Source organism: Protopterus annectens, chromosome 7.part0 (assembly GCF_019279795.1).
Source record: "Protopterus annectens isolate FY-2018-M chromosome 7.part0, PAN1.0, whole genome shotgun sequence".
NCBI lineage: Eukaryota > Metazoa > Chordata > Ceratodontiformes > Protopteridae > Protopterus > Protopterus annectens.
This window is the reverse complement of record NC_056739.1, coordinates 1,265,225,135-1,265,242,587: the sequence shown is the minus strand read 5'-3', so window position 1 is coordinate 1,265,242,587 and position 17,453 is coordinate 1,265,225,135. Positions and strand designations below refer to the sequence as shown.

The 17,453-nt window shown below is 40.7% G+C and overlaps 1 protein-coding gene across 2 annotated transcripts in view; it reads right to left on the bottom strand.

Annotated features, from left to right (window-relative positions):
• Positions 1 to 17,453, bottom strand: part of SMAD3 (SMAD family member 3) — a 1,147,441-nt gene that overhangs the window by 248,983 nt on the left and 881,005 nt on the right. For both annotated transcript variants that reach the window (XM_044077876.1, XM_044077878.1), the window contains exon 7: positions 2,288 to 2,425. In XM_044077876.1, coding sequence (XP_043933811.1) covers positions 2,288 to 2,425 — 138 coding nt within the window. The remainder of the gene's footprint in view (positions 1 to 2,287; positions 2,426 to 17,453) is intronic.

The window sequence follows — 17,453 nt, the reverse complement described above, 5'->3', positions numbered from 1 at the left end:
AATTAGAATACAAGGAAGATACAACTGTAAATCCAAATTTATTGTTTATTTAGGTTCATAGATTACTACTAGGCTAATTGCCCTTGTGGGCCATTTTAAGCCTAGCCAATTACCCCATGTGAGAATCAAACCCTGCACCTTGTGCATGTAAGGTAACCGCCTTAACCATTATGTCACCCTCCCAATACCAATGGGATGCTGTTTCTGTAAAAGATGAAAAAAATGCATTTGGGAAGCATTATAAAACTAGTCCAGCATGTAAAGTTGATTTAAAGTTTGTTGTCTTGGATGAAGTGACAGTGATATTAACAATAGATTCGATGCTGAAGAGGAGCTTGGGTGGAAAGAATATGTTTGGCAAGTTAAGCTAAATGCATGCTATCCACCTGGGCTGAATGATAGAGCTGATTTTGTGGCTTATCTCAAAATGAGAAAGTTACATCACTAATTAAGTCATGTGTTGTCTTTGAAATGTTTTTAAGCAGTTGTGTTTTAATCACATTATTCAATCTGAAAAAGTCCTTTTATGGATGAAAGCGCTTACTGTGTATTGTGTAATAAGTGGATTAAACTTTTTTAGAACTACCTGGCTGCTACCTGTGGTTTTTTGAAGATCTTGGGTTACCAGTCGTAGACCTGACCTAACATATACTGCACACACTAACTCTGTGTTCTAATGTTAAAAAACAAACACTAACCATGACCATCACTAAGGAAATCTGGCATCAGGAAACATATGTGTGCTATTCTTAAAAGCAGCAGCCATACTAAACACCTCTGTGTGGGACTGATGCCACATGGATATTTTATTCACAAAACATAAACATTCAGATAAAAAAAAAAGGGATACCAATGGGATACTTACCCGCTTTAGTCTTCAGTCATGGTCTGGACACAATGGACTACTGCTTCTACTTTCTTTAACAATGTGTGCACTGAGCAATTAGTGAACATGGCAACAAAGTAGTATAGATGGCCAGGCTTACACCATCTTTACAGCACATTCGTGAGGATGTGCATGGAAAGGTAACATTAGCTTGACCTAATGGGAAGGGTTCTCAGCTCTGAAAGTCTGTGTGGGTGTAGGACTTCAGTCAGCAGCACGATGTGCAAGGCAAAATAAATCTGAGAAAAGAGCATTATGGATGATAATGTTGCTTGATGGGAAGCCAGTTTGATTCAGTAACCAGTAAAACTGTACTTCCTTTAAGCTATCAAAAAAAATTTTTGTATGCACACACACACACACACACATATATATATATATATATATATATATATATATATATATATATATATATCATGATCAAAGAAGACATTTCTGACAGCTGACAAGATCACAAAGACAGGACACTTTTTTGACAAGTACTCTTACAAAATAAGACAAGAATCAGACAGGAATGCAGGTCATCTTAATGAAAAAAATACAATGTTCAAACACCCAGTTTTGGATTAACAGTGTATGAAAATGTATTCTAACAAAGACAAAATATATACTGGGGGGAGGCGCATGCAGGAGGCTACACTGTGTACACAAACCCTCAATGTAATGCAATCAACTCTGAAGTCAGTGCAACTCGGGGTAAGAGATAATTCCTTTCATGTTGTTGTTTGTCTTTCGGCTTTTTCCCAGTTGGGGTTGCCGCAGCAGAACTTCGGTCCGCTAATGATTGGCAGTAGATTTTCATGAACGCCGAGGTGCCAGCTTGACGTTCAACCTTCAACGAAGGCACACCCATTTACGCATGTTTTTCGAATGCCCACCCAACCACGGGGAGGACATGCAGACTCCACACAGAAGGCACTCCCCGCTTTCCAGCCGAGAATCGAATGGGAGAACATCTTGCTGTGAGGCAACAACGCTACCACTGCACCACCACGGATTGAGAATTCCTTTCATAATGACCTGTAATTTGCACTTCTGAACTACTGTTTTATTTGCATAGTTTGTGCACAATATGGGACTCGCAAGTGAACAATGTTCATGAAAAATGACTGAAGTACTCTCTGCAAGAGGGCAAGCCAACAATCCCACTCCACATACACCCCTTAAAATGTCTTAATTCCTTTTTCACTGTTTCAAATGATTCAAAAGTATCTACCTCAAAGAAAGAATGGTGTACGTTCTATGCTAATCTGCATATTTTGCCTTATGGAGGTCCTGAAATCTAGTGTGACATGCAGGTATTTTGAAGGGTAGGGGACTGGGACCAAAGTCTCATATATGCAGTAACAGTAAATGCAAAAATAAATCACAGTGCCACTTCAAGATGCTATTCAGCCTTACCTGGTGGAATTTTGCAAACAGTAGCTGGATGCCAACCATAACGCTGATTGCAGTTAGGAGACTGAACAAAAATGGCGCTGTCACTAAGGCACTCAGCGAACACTTCTCCCCCAATGTAATACAGCCTTACTCCTCTTCCTGAACATGAAAAAAAAAAAAGAGTCAGAAGAGCAATCAACTGCTTCCTTTTTGAAACAATTCTTTACAGAGTTTATACAGTGAAATGCAAAAAATTCAAGCAACTAAAAAGTGTGCATCATTACTAGATCCTCTGAAGTCCTGATTCAGTGTTCCACTATTCTACCATCGTTAGAAATGAAAGAAAAAACTGTAATAATCCCTCCAGTGTCCTTCCATTAACCCTTCTTATTGTGCAACTTTTTTTTTCTTTTCTTTCGATTTAATCTCTCTTTCTGGGCTCTGTCCCCCATGACTATCACGCTATCTTCCTCTACTGGCCCATTCATTCCTCATTAGCCTTGCTTCTTCAATGAGACAGAGAAAGGAACGGCCAGGGATTGCAGATATCATCCCAGTTTAATCACAAACAAAATGCCCTCCAGCCCAATTTTTATAGTTCTCCAACAATATTAAAAAATGAAGAGAGAGACTAGAAGGTCCCTGGATGGTACTAGATTTATGAGTACTTTCAGTATCCTAATGAAGAAATATACCATAAACTGAATGGAAAAGTAAATCGGGACAGACTCCACATGAACCACTGTAGAATCACCACAACCAGATTTATTGATGCTTTCTGGCACCTCGGTCAGTATGCCTTCAAATGGGAATAACTTTCAACATCAATGCCATACTTTAAATACATTTTCAAAACCACTTGATTGTGAATTAATGACCTAATTAATTGATTTAATTAGTTCTAAGAACCAAATTTAAAGTAACAGTGCTACCAAATGTGCATGTACAAATATGTATAAATAAATACAATTAAAAATGGGAATGCAGGTTCAGAATTCAATATCTACATATTAACTACTACATATAAATAAATTATATTAAATCAATCAACTAATCTAATAATTTCATTCTATACAAACCAAGCTACAATTTCATTAAATGCATTTAAGATGTGAATCAAAATACACCTGATTCAGACCCCTAGGGTACAGTGTATTAAAATTAGTAATAAATTTAGCTTCCAATTTAATATATTCGAAACATTCTCAACTTGCATGTGGAAATGTTTAGCTAAAATAACACCAAAAAATAAACTAGCTACTGAACCCCCATGAGCAACAGGACTCTCTAGCCTACTATTTCTGATGTCTCCTAGGTGTTCCAAAATTCTATTTTTCACCATCCTGCTAGTCTGTCCCACATACCATCTAGTTGGCGTGCAACCACAACCAAGAATGTATACCACCCGACTTGACCTGCAAGTAAAATGATCCCTCACTGTGCATCTAACATTATTTATCATGCTACCATTTAGATTTTTTAACCTACTACATACCCCACATCTGCCACATGCAGAGATTCCCTTCCAGCCTCCTACCATCGGAGGCTTTCTTAAATTCAGTAACTCCTTTAAATTAAGGAATCTGCTGTAAGAGAAACAAGTCATCAATAAACCTTTTATAAGTGATGACATGGTGGATAAAAAAATCCGTATTGTACAAATGCCTATTCTCAAAAAAATTAATAAACAATATGGCATAAGCAGGGGCATACGATGCCCCCATTGCTGTTCCTTCCTTTTGCAAGAAGTACTGTCCACCAAAACTAAATCAATTATGGGTGAGGGAGAATTCCAAGAGCTGCACTAAATAATTTGTCTGTGGGCCTTCACCTAACATAGAAATCACAGCCTCCAAACCCCAGATATTCCTTATACTTGTGTATAATGCCCTTACATCAACACAAGCCCAATACAAGTTTTTACCTCAACATTTACCACCAACTAAATCACATAATTCCTTGGAATTTTTAATATGTGAAGTTACCTTAGGTAAAAGACCCTTCAACTTGATAGTCCAAGAAAGTGCCTAAATTTTGTAGGTATGATCCTTTTCCCAAAACTATCTGTCTCCCTGGGGGATTTTCCATGGACTTGTGTAGTTCTGGGATTATGAAGAATGTAGCATCCCTGGGATTTTTTTACATTGAATTTTTTAATGTCAGCAGCTGAAAATAAACCCAATCTTTCTCCCCTTTCTAGGAGCTCTTATAGTCTCCCATTGTATTCCTTCACATGATTTCTTACAAATTTTCATATACTGTAACATCCAAGAGTAAATTCTCAGCTATAGATACATACTGTGCTTTTGAAAAAATCACCAAGTTGCCCCCTTTTGTCTGACCGAGTGAAGGCATATTTGTCATTGTGTTCCCTCATACTCTGTAAATCTTTCCATTTGCTTCTATTTAAGTTGTAGTTCTTAAAACTCTTTCTAACATTACCATATTCTAAATTTAACTGTTTAAGCAATGTACTTTCAAAGGTGCAAATGGGTGAAGACACTCTTGGAGGCATGAATGTACTAGCAACTGTTAACAAGGGCAATTGAAATTTACCATAACCTGTGAAGAAACCTTCATGCTCCACATCACTATTTGTATCTAAATCATTTTCCCAGTCAAACAGATCATTTTCACAGATAGTTAAATTCAACAAGGAATCATTTGAACTGACTTCGTCCTCATACATTGTTGAATCTAAAACATCAGTCACTGCAATAACATTTTTGTTATGAAAAAATACTCGAAGATGTAATTTCCTACAAAATCTACTAACCTCAAAAAATAAATCTGCTAGACTGGGGAATCTCATAGGTACAAACTTCATGCCTTTCTCTAAGACTGTTTCCATATCAGAGTTCAAAATGAAGTCAGACAAATTGACTATTTTTAAGTCATTAAACACATTTTCCGTATGTGCACTTTGAAATTGGCAGTTCAGATTGCCAGTGTCAAAACCCAGGACACTGAACCGAAAAACAGTACTCCCAATGTCTCTAACATAACTAGTTCTTAACTTTTCGCCCTATGTTATTGCTGAAATTCTTTGCCTGCCATTTCCGACCACAGCCCCTCGTTTGGTATGGATTGGACTGCTGCTCCTGTCCACTGGCCCCTTCCATATTCAGATTTTGAAAGGAAACACTTTTCCTACTAGACGACATTTCAACAGATGAAACTGATGAGTCTCTCATCTCGCGAGACCTGCTTCCTGCTTGTGCTCTAGATTGTTTTATCCTCCTGGGCTTCCTCTGCCATGTAAACACTAAATTATTTTTATAGTCTTTTATGTCCCGATCAAGTTTTCTTTTTTTGTGTGAAATCACCCCTTCTTCCACCTTGATCACACTGGTTTTAATCTCACTCAATCTATTAGAGAACACATCTTCCAAAACGGAATTAACCAAAGCTTCCTGCAACTGAAGGATCTCACCTTGAATTTTCTCCTGTTGTCGTTTATTACATTTAACCAAAATTCTTAGCCAACCCAGTGTGCAAGTCAAGGCAAGGGATTTCCACTCCTCCATAAGATCGCTCTCCTCATCCAAAAAATCATATGCAGGCAGCCTATCTAGTCTAAACCCCCTCGGTGTAATGTCTAAACTCACATACTTTTCCAGGAGCTTAGTATCATAGCACAGCATCACTTTCTTGATGAGCAGTTTCTCAAGTTTAAAAAAATTGTCGTCAAATTCTTCTGTAACCCCCTCGGACCATGGATCTCCTGGAGCTAATTTAGCATCTCTCTCCTTCCAAAACACAGTCAGCAGCGAAACATTCTCTACATGAGCCCCAGCCATAGTACCGCTAGATTAGTTGATTGATTTAATATTGTTTATTTATATGTAGTAGTTAATATGTAGATACTGAATTCTGAACCTGCTTTCCCATTTTTAATTGTATTTACTTCTACATATTTCTACATGCACATTTGGTAGCACTGTCGCTTTAAATTTGGTTCTTAGAACTAATGAACTTGATTGATTAGGTTAATTAGATCGTTAATTCACAAGCAAGTGGTTTTGAAAATGTATGGCAATGATGTTGAAAGTTATTCCCGTTTGAAGGCATACTGGCCGAGGTACCAGGAAGCATCAATAAATCTGGTTGTGGTGATTCTACAGTAGTTCGTGTGGAGTGTATCCTGGTTTACTTTGCCATTCAGTTTATGGTATATTTCTTTGTTTGGGTTCATGTACTACTGTTTGTAGTTTGGATTTACTTTCAGTATCCTGTCACTCAGTTCTGCAGCTGCTCTACTGTCATCTCCTAACACTTATTTTCATTTTACCCATGTGGAGCTGAATCAAAAGCTTTCTTGAAAGCATATTAGACTGCATTCAATGTACAGTCACAGCTTTCTGCCAGACAGCTCTAGTCTCCCCCTTCAATGAAGTTGTACTGCCAAATACCCCTATGACAATGTGAGGTAGTGCCAGTTATGGCAGAGAAAGTAGGGCAGTGGATGTGTAACATATGCCAGCACAGCTTGCTGGAGTTTTTTGTAAAGAATTACATGTCATTTGTATATCAAACTGATTTGTACAGGTGCTTGTGTTGAAAATAATTATATAAAGCTGCTTGTGTTAAAAATGTACCAACTGTGGGTCCTGATGGACAGAAAAGAAATACACCTGCATGTCAAACTATATTGTAACTGTTGATATGAATACATTGTAACAGAGAATACTGGAACAGAAAAGGTTAATCTCAGTCCAGCTAACTTTGAAAAATAGCCTGGAATTAAATTACCTGGTTTAGGCCATAAAGATTTATCTCACAGTTCTGACTGCAGCCAGAGACAAAATGTCTGCAAGAAGCCTGGCTTAGTAACTCTGTAGGAAGAGTGGAAGTGTTAAAATGGTTTTATTTATTTGTTTATTTATTTGATATTTGCTGGGATAATCTGACTGAGCAACTGCCCTATTTCAGTGGAGGCCTGGGGAGAAAAGCTCCACATAACAAAATTTAACACTGAATTAAGATACAAAAAATACAGAAGTTCAAAATAAGTAATTAAAACAATGATTTAACAAATATAAAGAAATCCAAGATAAGTAAATATGTGGTGGGTGCTACAGATAGAGGAAAGAAAAAAAAATAATTTACAGATTAACACAAACAAGTTTAAATACAATTGTACTACAACCAGGTAAATTGTTGAGATATGGTAGTTTGAAATTTAGGATAGTTGTTAATAGTCTGCTGAGCAGTTTAGTATCAGTTTGAATCATGAACCAAGGGTGTCATAATTCTAATATATGAGAGCCAAGGTAATACACAAGGACACAGATGGCAAGTGACAAGTACAAAGTAGAGTTGGGTTATGGAGAGAAGTTGAAATAGTGAGATGAAATAAAAAGAGAATAGCTTAAAAGATAAATAGGTGTTAGTGGGAGAAACAAGGTAGATACAGGGAGATAAGGTAGAAAATAACTGGGGGGGGGTGGGAGGGGAAGGGAAGGAGTTCAGGTAGGATGATTAGAGAGATAGATCGAATAATTGGCAAGGTGTTTTTTCAGAGCTTCCCTGAACTCATGGACTGGAGTGATGTTTCTGAGGGTCATAGAAAGCCTTGAAAGAGCAGGGAGATAACTGTACAGCACCTGGCCTAAGGTATGTTTACATTTATGTATCTTTAGGAGATATTGGACAGAGTTTCGAAGAAGTTGAGGGGGAGTGTAAGAGGATACAAGTGATGAGATATTAGGGCAGTTCGATGGCTTGGTAAGGAGAGAGTGGATTATGAGAAGTTGGGAAAGTAAGAGGTGGTGTGGAAGCTCTAGCCAGTTAAGTGTCCTGAGGGTAAGGCAGTGGTGAGCTTTAGGAGGAAGATTAGCAGCAAATCTAGCAACCTTATTATAGGTGGTTTCAAGTTTAGAGAGTAGTGAAGACTGTAGGTTAGTAAGGATTTGACAGCTGTAGAAGAGGTTAGGAAAAAGGTAAGCTTGAGCAAGTGAGATTCTGGTGTCAGATGTTAGCAAACGTCTGTTTCTGTAGAGAAGACAGATTTTTTCTAGGGTTTTCTTTATACTATGAATTACGTGAACATCAAATTTAAGTTGATTGTCAATGATCACCCCAAGGAACTTAGTTGTAGGTAACAGGTTTAATGATTGTATTATTGAGGGAAGATATGGGAAATAAGGACTTCAGGTGAGAGAGGGATTTGGGGAGGTAGAGTAGAAGTTTAGTCTTTTTAGGGTTGAGTAAAAGTTGGTTGTTGATAAGCCATTTTTTCAGTGAGGTTTAAAGAGTTTTTTGTAGTAGATAGTAGGTCAGAGAGGTTATCAGCAGAAGAGATGATAGTAGAGTTATCTGCATATTGTATGTCAGATGACTGAAGACAGGAAGTATAAAATTGGTTAGTAAAGATATTAAAGAGAAGGGGACCAAGAATTGATCTTTGTGGTACTCCAATTTTAATGGGGAGAAAGGGAGAGAAAGCAGACCGCCATCTAACAGACTATTGTCGGTCAGTGAGGTAACTGTTGTACTAAGAGATAGTAGATGAAGATAGGTTAAGTTGAGAAAGTTTGCATAGCAGGATAGGGCGAGAGACAGTGTCAATTGCTTTGGAGAAGCCAAGAAAGAGACAGGATACAAGTTTGTTATTATCTCTGGCATAACAGATGGAGTCAGTGAAGGAGATGACAGCAGTTGTGGTGCTGTGGAGTGGGCGAAACCCATGTTGAGTAGGGGCGAACAGGTTTTCTTGGGTAAGATATGCCATACGTTGTTTATCAATGCAGTGTTCTAGAATTTTACAGGGGAGAGAGTATGCCAATAGGTCGATAATTGGAGAGTTCAACAGAGTTTCCACCTTTGTGGGTGGGTATTTTATAGGATTTTTTTCCAGACAGCAGGAACTATGGATTCTCTAATAGAGCGATTTATGAGAACTGAGACAAGATATGCTATGAAGTTAGGAGCCACATTGAGGAAAGAAGATAGCAGGTCGGCTGCAGATGCAGAATATGGTTTAAGTTTAGGAGAAGCTTTTTGATGTAGCTAGTGGGACTAGGATTTAGTGAAAATAGAGTTTGTTGTAGTGAGAAGTGAGGGGGTTGGGTTGGTTTGAGGACTGCATGAGTTTGCTAATGGTGTCGATAAAGTAACAGCTGAAAATGGATGCAGTTTCTTGGGGGTATTATTGGGGCAGGGGTTGGGAGCAGAGGGATTTACCAGGATGGAGAATATGGTTCATGGTTTGCCAGAATTGTCTAGGGTTTCTGGGTTCAGTGGACAGAGGTGTGTGGTAGACATTTTTCTTTTTCTGTATAGATATGTTTTTTAGCTAGAGTACGTAGTTCTCTATATTTTTGATAGTCAGAGTGGGAATTAGTTCTACACCAAAGTTTCCAGGCAGAATCTCTCTTATGGATTAGAATTTGAGTTGTTTAAGTGAGCCAGGGTGAGCAACGAGATTTAACTCTTATGGTTCTAACAGGAGCAAGAGAGTTTAGGATGTTGAGAAAGATAGAGTTAAATTTTAGGGCAGCATCGTCTAGAGGTAAGTTTGAGAGGACTGACCAGTCTATGGAGGAAAGAGTGTTGTTAAAGGTTATGGGGTCGAATTTAGACGACACTCTATAACTTTATGTGGTCTGGAGAGGATGGGGGCATGTGATAGCTTATGAAATCAGGAAGGGATTCAGGGTGGTGGTAGAAGGAAGGGTGAGATACAAGAATCCAGTCAAGTACGGAACAGGTGCTGGTGGATTGTCTCTGAAGTGTGGGAGAGGACATTAGTTGAGTGTATCCCTATAGATTGATGCTGCAGGTTGGGGAGTTAGAGGGTTTGCAAATTGATGTTGACATCTCCTAGTATTATGGTTTCAGTATGTATGTTATCAGATAGCCAGCAGAGGATCTGTTCTAATATGGGTATATTTTCTCCAGGAGATGTACAGATTGCAACTATAGTTAGGGTTTTATGGGCATTGCGTAAGCGGTTTGCAATAATGAGCTTTGCAGGGTGAAAAGAGGGAGTGGGTTGGTAAGGGGAGAGATACTGTGAGATTGTCTAAGTACATAATAGCTACACCACCTCCTTTTTTAGGTGTATAGTCTAGGTGTAGGATACTGTAGCCTGGAGGGAGAAATACATTGTTGGCAATATGTGGTTTGAGCCATGTTTCATAAAAAGCAACTATATGGGAGGAGGTATTGGGCTATCCAGGTGTTGTATTTTATAACCTTGTTGACAATGCTGAGTATAAGGAGAGATGTTTGGAAGTTAGACTAGGTAGATGTGGGAGTGGTTGTGGATCTGTTGTGAGAGTAGGTGGGATAAGGTCAGGGTCAGGGTTAGGATGAATGTCCCTGGCCACACATACATAGCTTCCAGATGCTATTAACACATCTTAGCAAAGCTCTGAGTGTGTGTATGGTAACAAGACATGTGGTAGATTCTGGATCAGTTTCTAGTCAAAGGGGTAGTGTGGGAACCACAGTCAGATGACCAGATGTGATGTCATTCTATAGCCAGCATTGAAATTATATTTAGATATTAGTGAGAGATATCATTTAGCTCTCAGCAGTCTGTTTGTGCAACTTGACACAGGACCACTCACCCACTTCATCTTGCCTTTCTTTAATAAGTAACCAGAGAATAGTAATTCTTTAGATCAGTCAGGAAAAGAAAAAGTGAGATTAGTTAAGCAATGTTTTTCCTTATCTGCATGAATCTTTCCATCTGTGTTATTTTTAATATTTCCTGTGACTGAAACTCTGGTGTTTATTGTAAGCAGATACTTAGTGTTTTCATGTTCGTTTACTATTTATTATTAAATATATATAAACTTTTCTTTGTGACTGAAACTCTGGTGTTTATTGTAAGCAGATACTTAGTGTTTTCATGTTCGTTTACTATTTATTATTAAATATATTTAAACTTTTCTTTGTGGCTGGTCTTTTAGAGAATATTTTGACCTTTGAGAGTACTTATATTTATTTGGTGACACTATGGCTGCTCCCGACAGCCTTGCTGCATTGGCCAAATACTACCATTTATATTAGTATTAATTTTACTTCGTATAATGGCATACCCTTGTAACAGCCCTAGAGTAGCTGGCTTTGGAGTGTTCTGGTGGCAGTATCTACCTTACAGTCTGGGCTAAGGGGGCATAGCTGGTAAATCTGTGCCACCCTTTCCCAAGTGTGTGCGTTTGTCAGCCGAGAGAGAGAGAGCAAGGTTTAAGTTTATTTTCCCAGGTGTGTGTGTGTGTGTGTGTGTGTGTGTGTGTGTGTGTGTGTGTGAGAAAGTCAAATCTCAAAGAGTGTGTGTGTCAGCTACTTGGAGCAGGGACATAGAGCACTGGTTTTACAGAAAGGGTGGTAGAGGACTTGGCTTGGAACGCTCAGCTGAGGACTCAACTCTACAGCTGTGGTCAGTGTGGAGTCGTATTTGTGGCCTGGTAAGAGAGAGGGAAACCCAGCTCCAGGACGGAAGTATGTTCCCTGTGTGCTCTTAAGGGAAACTGTGCTTGGTGCAGAGAGCTGCATCTGCAAATACTGTGTGTATCCATTTTTCTTCCAAGTGAACATCCCTCACCGGTGTCCGTGGTGAGGATTGAGACTCCTTGATCACTGGCCCAGAGAAGGGACGTCACAACCCCCACAGCTAATCTGCAGTTAGAACTTCAGCCATCCTTTCCTTCATTGTTTTCATAGTTCTCCCCAATAACATTTCTCTTAATGGATTCGGTCTCACAGTTTTCAATGCTGCAACACATATATGGTTACTAGCCTTTGAGTCTCTCAACATATTCACATTTTTCAGTGTCTGACGTAAATAGTACTTTCAGAATAGTCATACGAGTAACTGGCAAAGCCAGCGCTACCCTCTATCAAGCCTTTCCTTGCTTTTGAAATATCCCAATTGCCTTTATTTTTGGACTAGAGCTTCTCTTCCAGCACCAAACCACTCCCCCAAATTTAAACTAGGAGAAACTGTGGTGTTTGTAACTGCATCTAGCTATAGTCCAACTCCCCCATTCTAAATCTGAGAGTCTGGGCTGCAACATGCATGATACTTGCCTTCATGTACACTGTACACAGACACATGCCTCCTCTGTGCACTGCCCATCTGTTTCAGGGAGTTTGGTCTGCACCAGAAACTGTTCCTTAACAACTGTTTCCTTGTTCCTCTGTGAATCTCTCCCCTTCTGATGCCCTGACTCCATGTCATCAGTAGTGGACTCAGGGTAAAACCTTCATGTCACTGGTGCTATACCATCTGGCTATCAATAATTCAAGTTCCCTTAGCAGAACTCTGCTCTCAATGAACTATGGTAACTCACCTTTCATGGCTCAACTGCAAAAGGATAAGGAAAACAGCAAGGAGAAAGACAACCCCAGTTTAGAAAAACACCCAATTGTTCAACTGTGTTGTTGGGGCTGAATATTCCTTATCAGGAGAGGAGCTGAAAATACACGGAGATGGTACACCTGCTTCATCTTACACTACTTCTAGGTGATGTTCTGCATGGCAACATAATCCACATTAGTATACCACTCCATCTGAAAGTATGGGCTGACTGCCACCCACAAAAGGTGTGTTCATGTATACATGGAGGAGGATGCTGGGACATCTTGCTAATGTGATTAGCTAGATGACCAAGGAAAAAGATGCCTCCCAACCAGCGAAAAAAAAAATAACCCTGCATCTTATGTTTTCTCTATCAATTCAACCTTCTTTAATTCTGATAATCATTGTATTGTCTTCACTCAGCATTTCTCTGTTTTGTGCATGTCGTTGAGATGTCACATTAACAGTGACTATCACCTTGAGCAAATGTTCACACCATCAAGTGGCCAGCCCTCATTCGCTTGAAAAAGCTTAGTCTCCTAATAAGGCTTTTTGGAATTGTACACCAACATCCACAATGTAACAAGTTTAGCCTTCCCCAACTATAGAGGGTGCATGTTTCTGGAAACTATACCATTTCAGTATAGCAGAAGAAAAAAAATGACGGGCTTTGCATATATTTAGCAAACCACCTTTCTGAAAAAAAAATATTAACAAAATATATATTGTTCTGATAATAAATATACAAGTTCTATCACATCTTACTATCTAAAAAATGCATATGTTGAAGTGTATGCTGTTGCATGCATGATACATGCCTTGTTACACCAATGTCTCTAACATCTCTGAAATGTCACATCTTTAGCAGTAGACTTTACTCTGATTTGTAGCATCTCTTGTTTTACTATGTTTTGACTCCTCACATCTCACGATGGCTTGCACGGAGTCTACGAGTAGAGTAGGACTCCATGCAGCCATCATGTCCGACGAGCGATCCAGGAACAGCCTGTAGGGGCGTGTAAGAGAGCTCCTAAAACGTCTCCTACACGGACAGGGCTGGGATATGCAAATTGCCTCACTTGCAGCCGAAAGGCATGCAAATGAAGTAAATTTGCAATCCAGGAAGCACAAACCTGTCCGAGTAGGAGATGTGTTAGCTGCAGAAATGTACTCAGTTGACAACTTGTTGACAATTTGTTCTGCAAATAGCACAATGGAGCCTTGTCAGCTCCAAATAAAGGTTGCATATGGTTGAGGAAGCATGCCAATGGCCAAATATACGGCCATTGGAAAGTTTCACAGATGCAAAATTAAAATAAAACGAATTTTTGTTTCAGCGATTTCCAATGTTTAAGCGTAGCATAGCGTCGTGCAAAGGGGGTGCGCTATAAAAATCATAAAATAAGACAATAAAAGCCACAAACGTGGAATTTATGAAAATTGTTAAGTGACAATGTAAGGGAATAGCAGGCTGAAGACAACATGGCCACCGAGTAGGGGTTGCTAAGGGGAGAAGCCCAGTCTAAGACATGTAACCAAGCATTAGTTGGCAATCCTATGTAAATGAGTGTTAGGATAGTGAATCACACTTTTACATAGCAAATGAGCACAGTCAGTGGAGTGTAGGAGTGGGATATGGGGAGGAACAGAGTAGGAGATAGGTGACATCACAAGGGGGGTATGTATGAAAGTAGTAAAGCTCATTGGAGCACAGTGGCATGTGTTAGCTGTCAGTTAGACATCATGGAAAGAGGTGTGTCAACAGGTAGGCCAGGGAATGCCAAGAAATGGAAGGTGTATACTGTGGATAACACCAAAGTTTCTTGCTGAGCGGGTATGCGTGTGTGTGCGCGCCTGTAAACTCGAGTAAGACAGAATGCGCGCATGGAAGCGTGCGCGTGTTTAAGCTGGAGTAAGCATGTATAAGGCTTTTGGAAGACCTGTAAGCGTGTGTGCGCACGTTTCTACCCAAATAAGCAAGTTTTAGTCCGTCTAAGCATGTGTGCGCACGTGTGAGCTGCTGTGAGTGTGTTTCCGCTTGTATGCGCGTCGCTCCCCCGAGGAAACAGAAAGGAAAAAGGAAGCACAACAAATAGTAGAAAGCTACCAGGGAATACTAGTAGAGCTAGCAGGTGCAAACAATCAGAATCAGGCAATTACACAGGCAGAACATTAGCCCAGCCCAGCACTTAAAACTCTGCAAACAGTGTAGTTTGTTTCTCTCAAGAGACACTGCAACACTGGAGTAAGCTACTAGAAGTGAAAACTGAAAAAACTACACTCAGACAAAAAATGCTAGGGGCTGCCATTGCTGTTATAAGGTGACATATGCAACATGCTGAGGGTGGTGACAATGCAAATGCTGCCAGACAAACCACAGTGAGGAGACGGAGAAGAGTGTACAGGCCCAGGGTCACCTACCAGAGGTTACATGAGCTGGAGATAGTGGAGTGCTATAGAGTGGACAGAGACCTCCTGCAGCAAATTAAGCTGTGCAGGCCACGCCTCACACACAGAACCAACAGAGGGGAACCCATCCCAGTGGAAACCAAGGTATGTGTTGGCCTAAGAATACTAGCAACAGGTACCTTTCAGTGACCAACTGGTGATATGATGGGGATATCACAGGCATCAGCATCCAGGGTACTGCACCAGTTCCTGGATGCCATGTCAGCGATCATGTGTATTTCCCCAATTCCCGTGAGGTATTGGCCAGCAATAAGCGTCTCTTCCTGCAAATAGCAGAATACCCTGAGGTAGTTGGTGCAATAGACTGCAAGCATATACGCATCAAAGCACCAGCCGGTGAGCGGGGTAGGGCCTACATTAACTACAAGGGCTTCCCCTCCATCAACTGCCAGGTCGTGTATAATGAATGTGTGTGCTGGCTGCCATGGAAGCTACCATGATTCTCATATCTGGCATCTGATGCAGCTGTACCAGACATTTGCCAATGGGGCATCCCACATGGTCACTTAGTGGGGGATGCTGGCTATGCACTGAGCCGTGGCTGATGACACCCATCAGAAACGCACACACACCTGAACAGGAAAGCCATAATGAGGCACATGCACAAACACGAAATGTAATTGAGCGTGTGTTTGGGTTGCTCAAGTCACGGTTCCGGTGCCTGGACACATCTGGTGAAGCCTTGCAATACTCACCAACTACATGTACCCAAATTGTCACGGTATGTGCTATGCTACATAATATGATTCTGTGAAAACAGCTGCAGCAGGATCAGCATAGGCCTGGGACAAACAGCCCCCCCACCAGCGCCAAGGCCATCACAGGCAGAGCGTGACTCGGAGGAGGAACAACCTGAGCATGCCCCAGTAGGCAGAAGGAAGCGTGCCCAGTATGTCTTGGCCTTGACAAAGAGGCAACGCATAGCACATACACTGGCTCAGTAGGAACCCTGGAAATGATACCTCTCTCTGACTCGCACATATAGTAAAAGAGATGCCTAACTTGACACTACCTGTTTCCAAACATGTATAGGGAGTGCAGTATGTGCATCTGACATAGGCAGCCCTGCAGCACCACCTGAGGCATGACTGCCATGTGTTAAGCAATGTAAGGTAGTGCTAAACAGCATTTACCACCATGTAGTATATGCAAACTTGATGACCTTGAGTATCATCCTACCCTCACCAAACATGAGGCCACAATATGAAGGCAAGATGATCAATTACATCAATTGGCTTAAGTATTGGTGTCAGTGAAAGGGGATACAATGCCTGTCAGCCTGGGATGACATGCTCGACAAGACATGATGCTTCGCTAGGGATGGGTTTCACCTATCACCTGTGGCCTTTTGGATATTGCCAAAGGCTCTTGTCACCCCCATAGTGCCTTTTTTAGGTAAGGCTCAAAACACAAACCCACCTCCATAGGTATCACAAGGGATTAGAAACCGTAAGTAATGCTACTCAATGCCAGAAGTCTAAACTGCAAGATGCACGCACTCCAAACTCTCCTCAGCATGGAGAATGTTGATATCTGTGCAGTAACAGAAACCTGGTTCGAGGTTCCCAAGAGCACCCTAACATTAACAGGTTACACCTCATACCATGCTTTATAGCTGCAAAACATGGAACAAACTACAAAAAGAGGGTGAGTATCAATATTTTTCAAAGATACCCACACCCCCAGGCTGGTGGCACAGCATGAAGCATCGGAGACTATCCTTGTGCAACTAACAGTGGCTAAAACCGCCTTCCAGTTCATAGCCTGCTACAGACCACCCTCTTAAACCCAGGAACCACACTTGGCTGACTGGAGAACACATGAAAATATGAAGGTCTCCCCAAACACCATTATATTGGGGGACTTCAACTACCCAAACATAGACTGGGAACATTACCCTAGCCCCAACACCCTAGCTCAAAGGTTCCCAGAATTTATAAACCAAAATGCTATGGAACAACTTGCTACCACTCCCACAACAGGGGAAAACATACTGGACCTGATCATCACCAACATGGGGACTCTATGCCCAAGACCAGAAGTGTATCCCTCACTGGTAAGATCAGACCAGAGAATAATCTCACTGGATATTCACATCCCGATCCCAGCCCATGGCCAGAAAAACACAGTGAAAATTATTCACTAAAGCAAATGTCACACTCCTCAAAACTGAGGTAGAATCCTTCACAGCCCCTGTGTGCCTGTGGAAAATATGGCCCAGACCTCAAACGCATTCTATGAACACCTTCAGGAATGCATGGATCATGCAATCCCAAATAAAACCAAGACCCAATCCTCCAAAGCCAGGCATCCTGTCCGGCTGACCCCAGCCATAAACAAACCATGCAATACAAGGAGGAAGCTACTATATGATAGATCAAAATCCCAAAAAGGGAAGGCATCTCT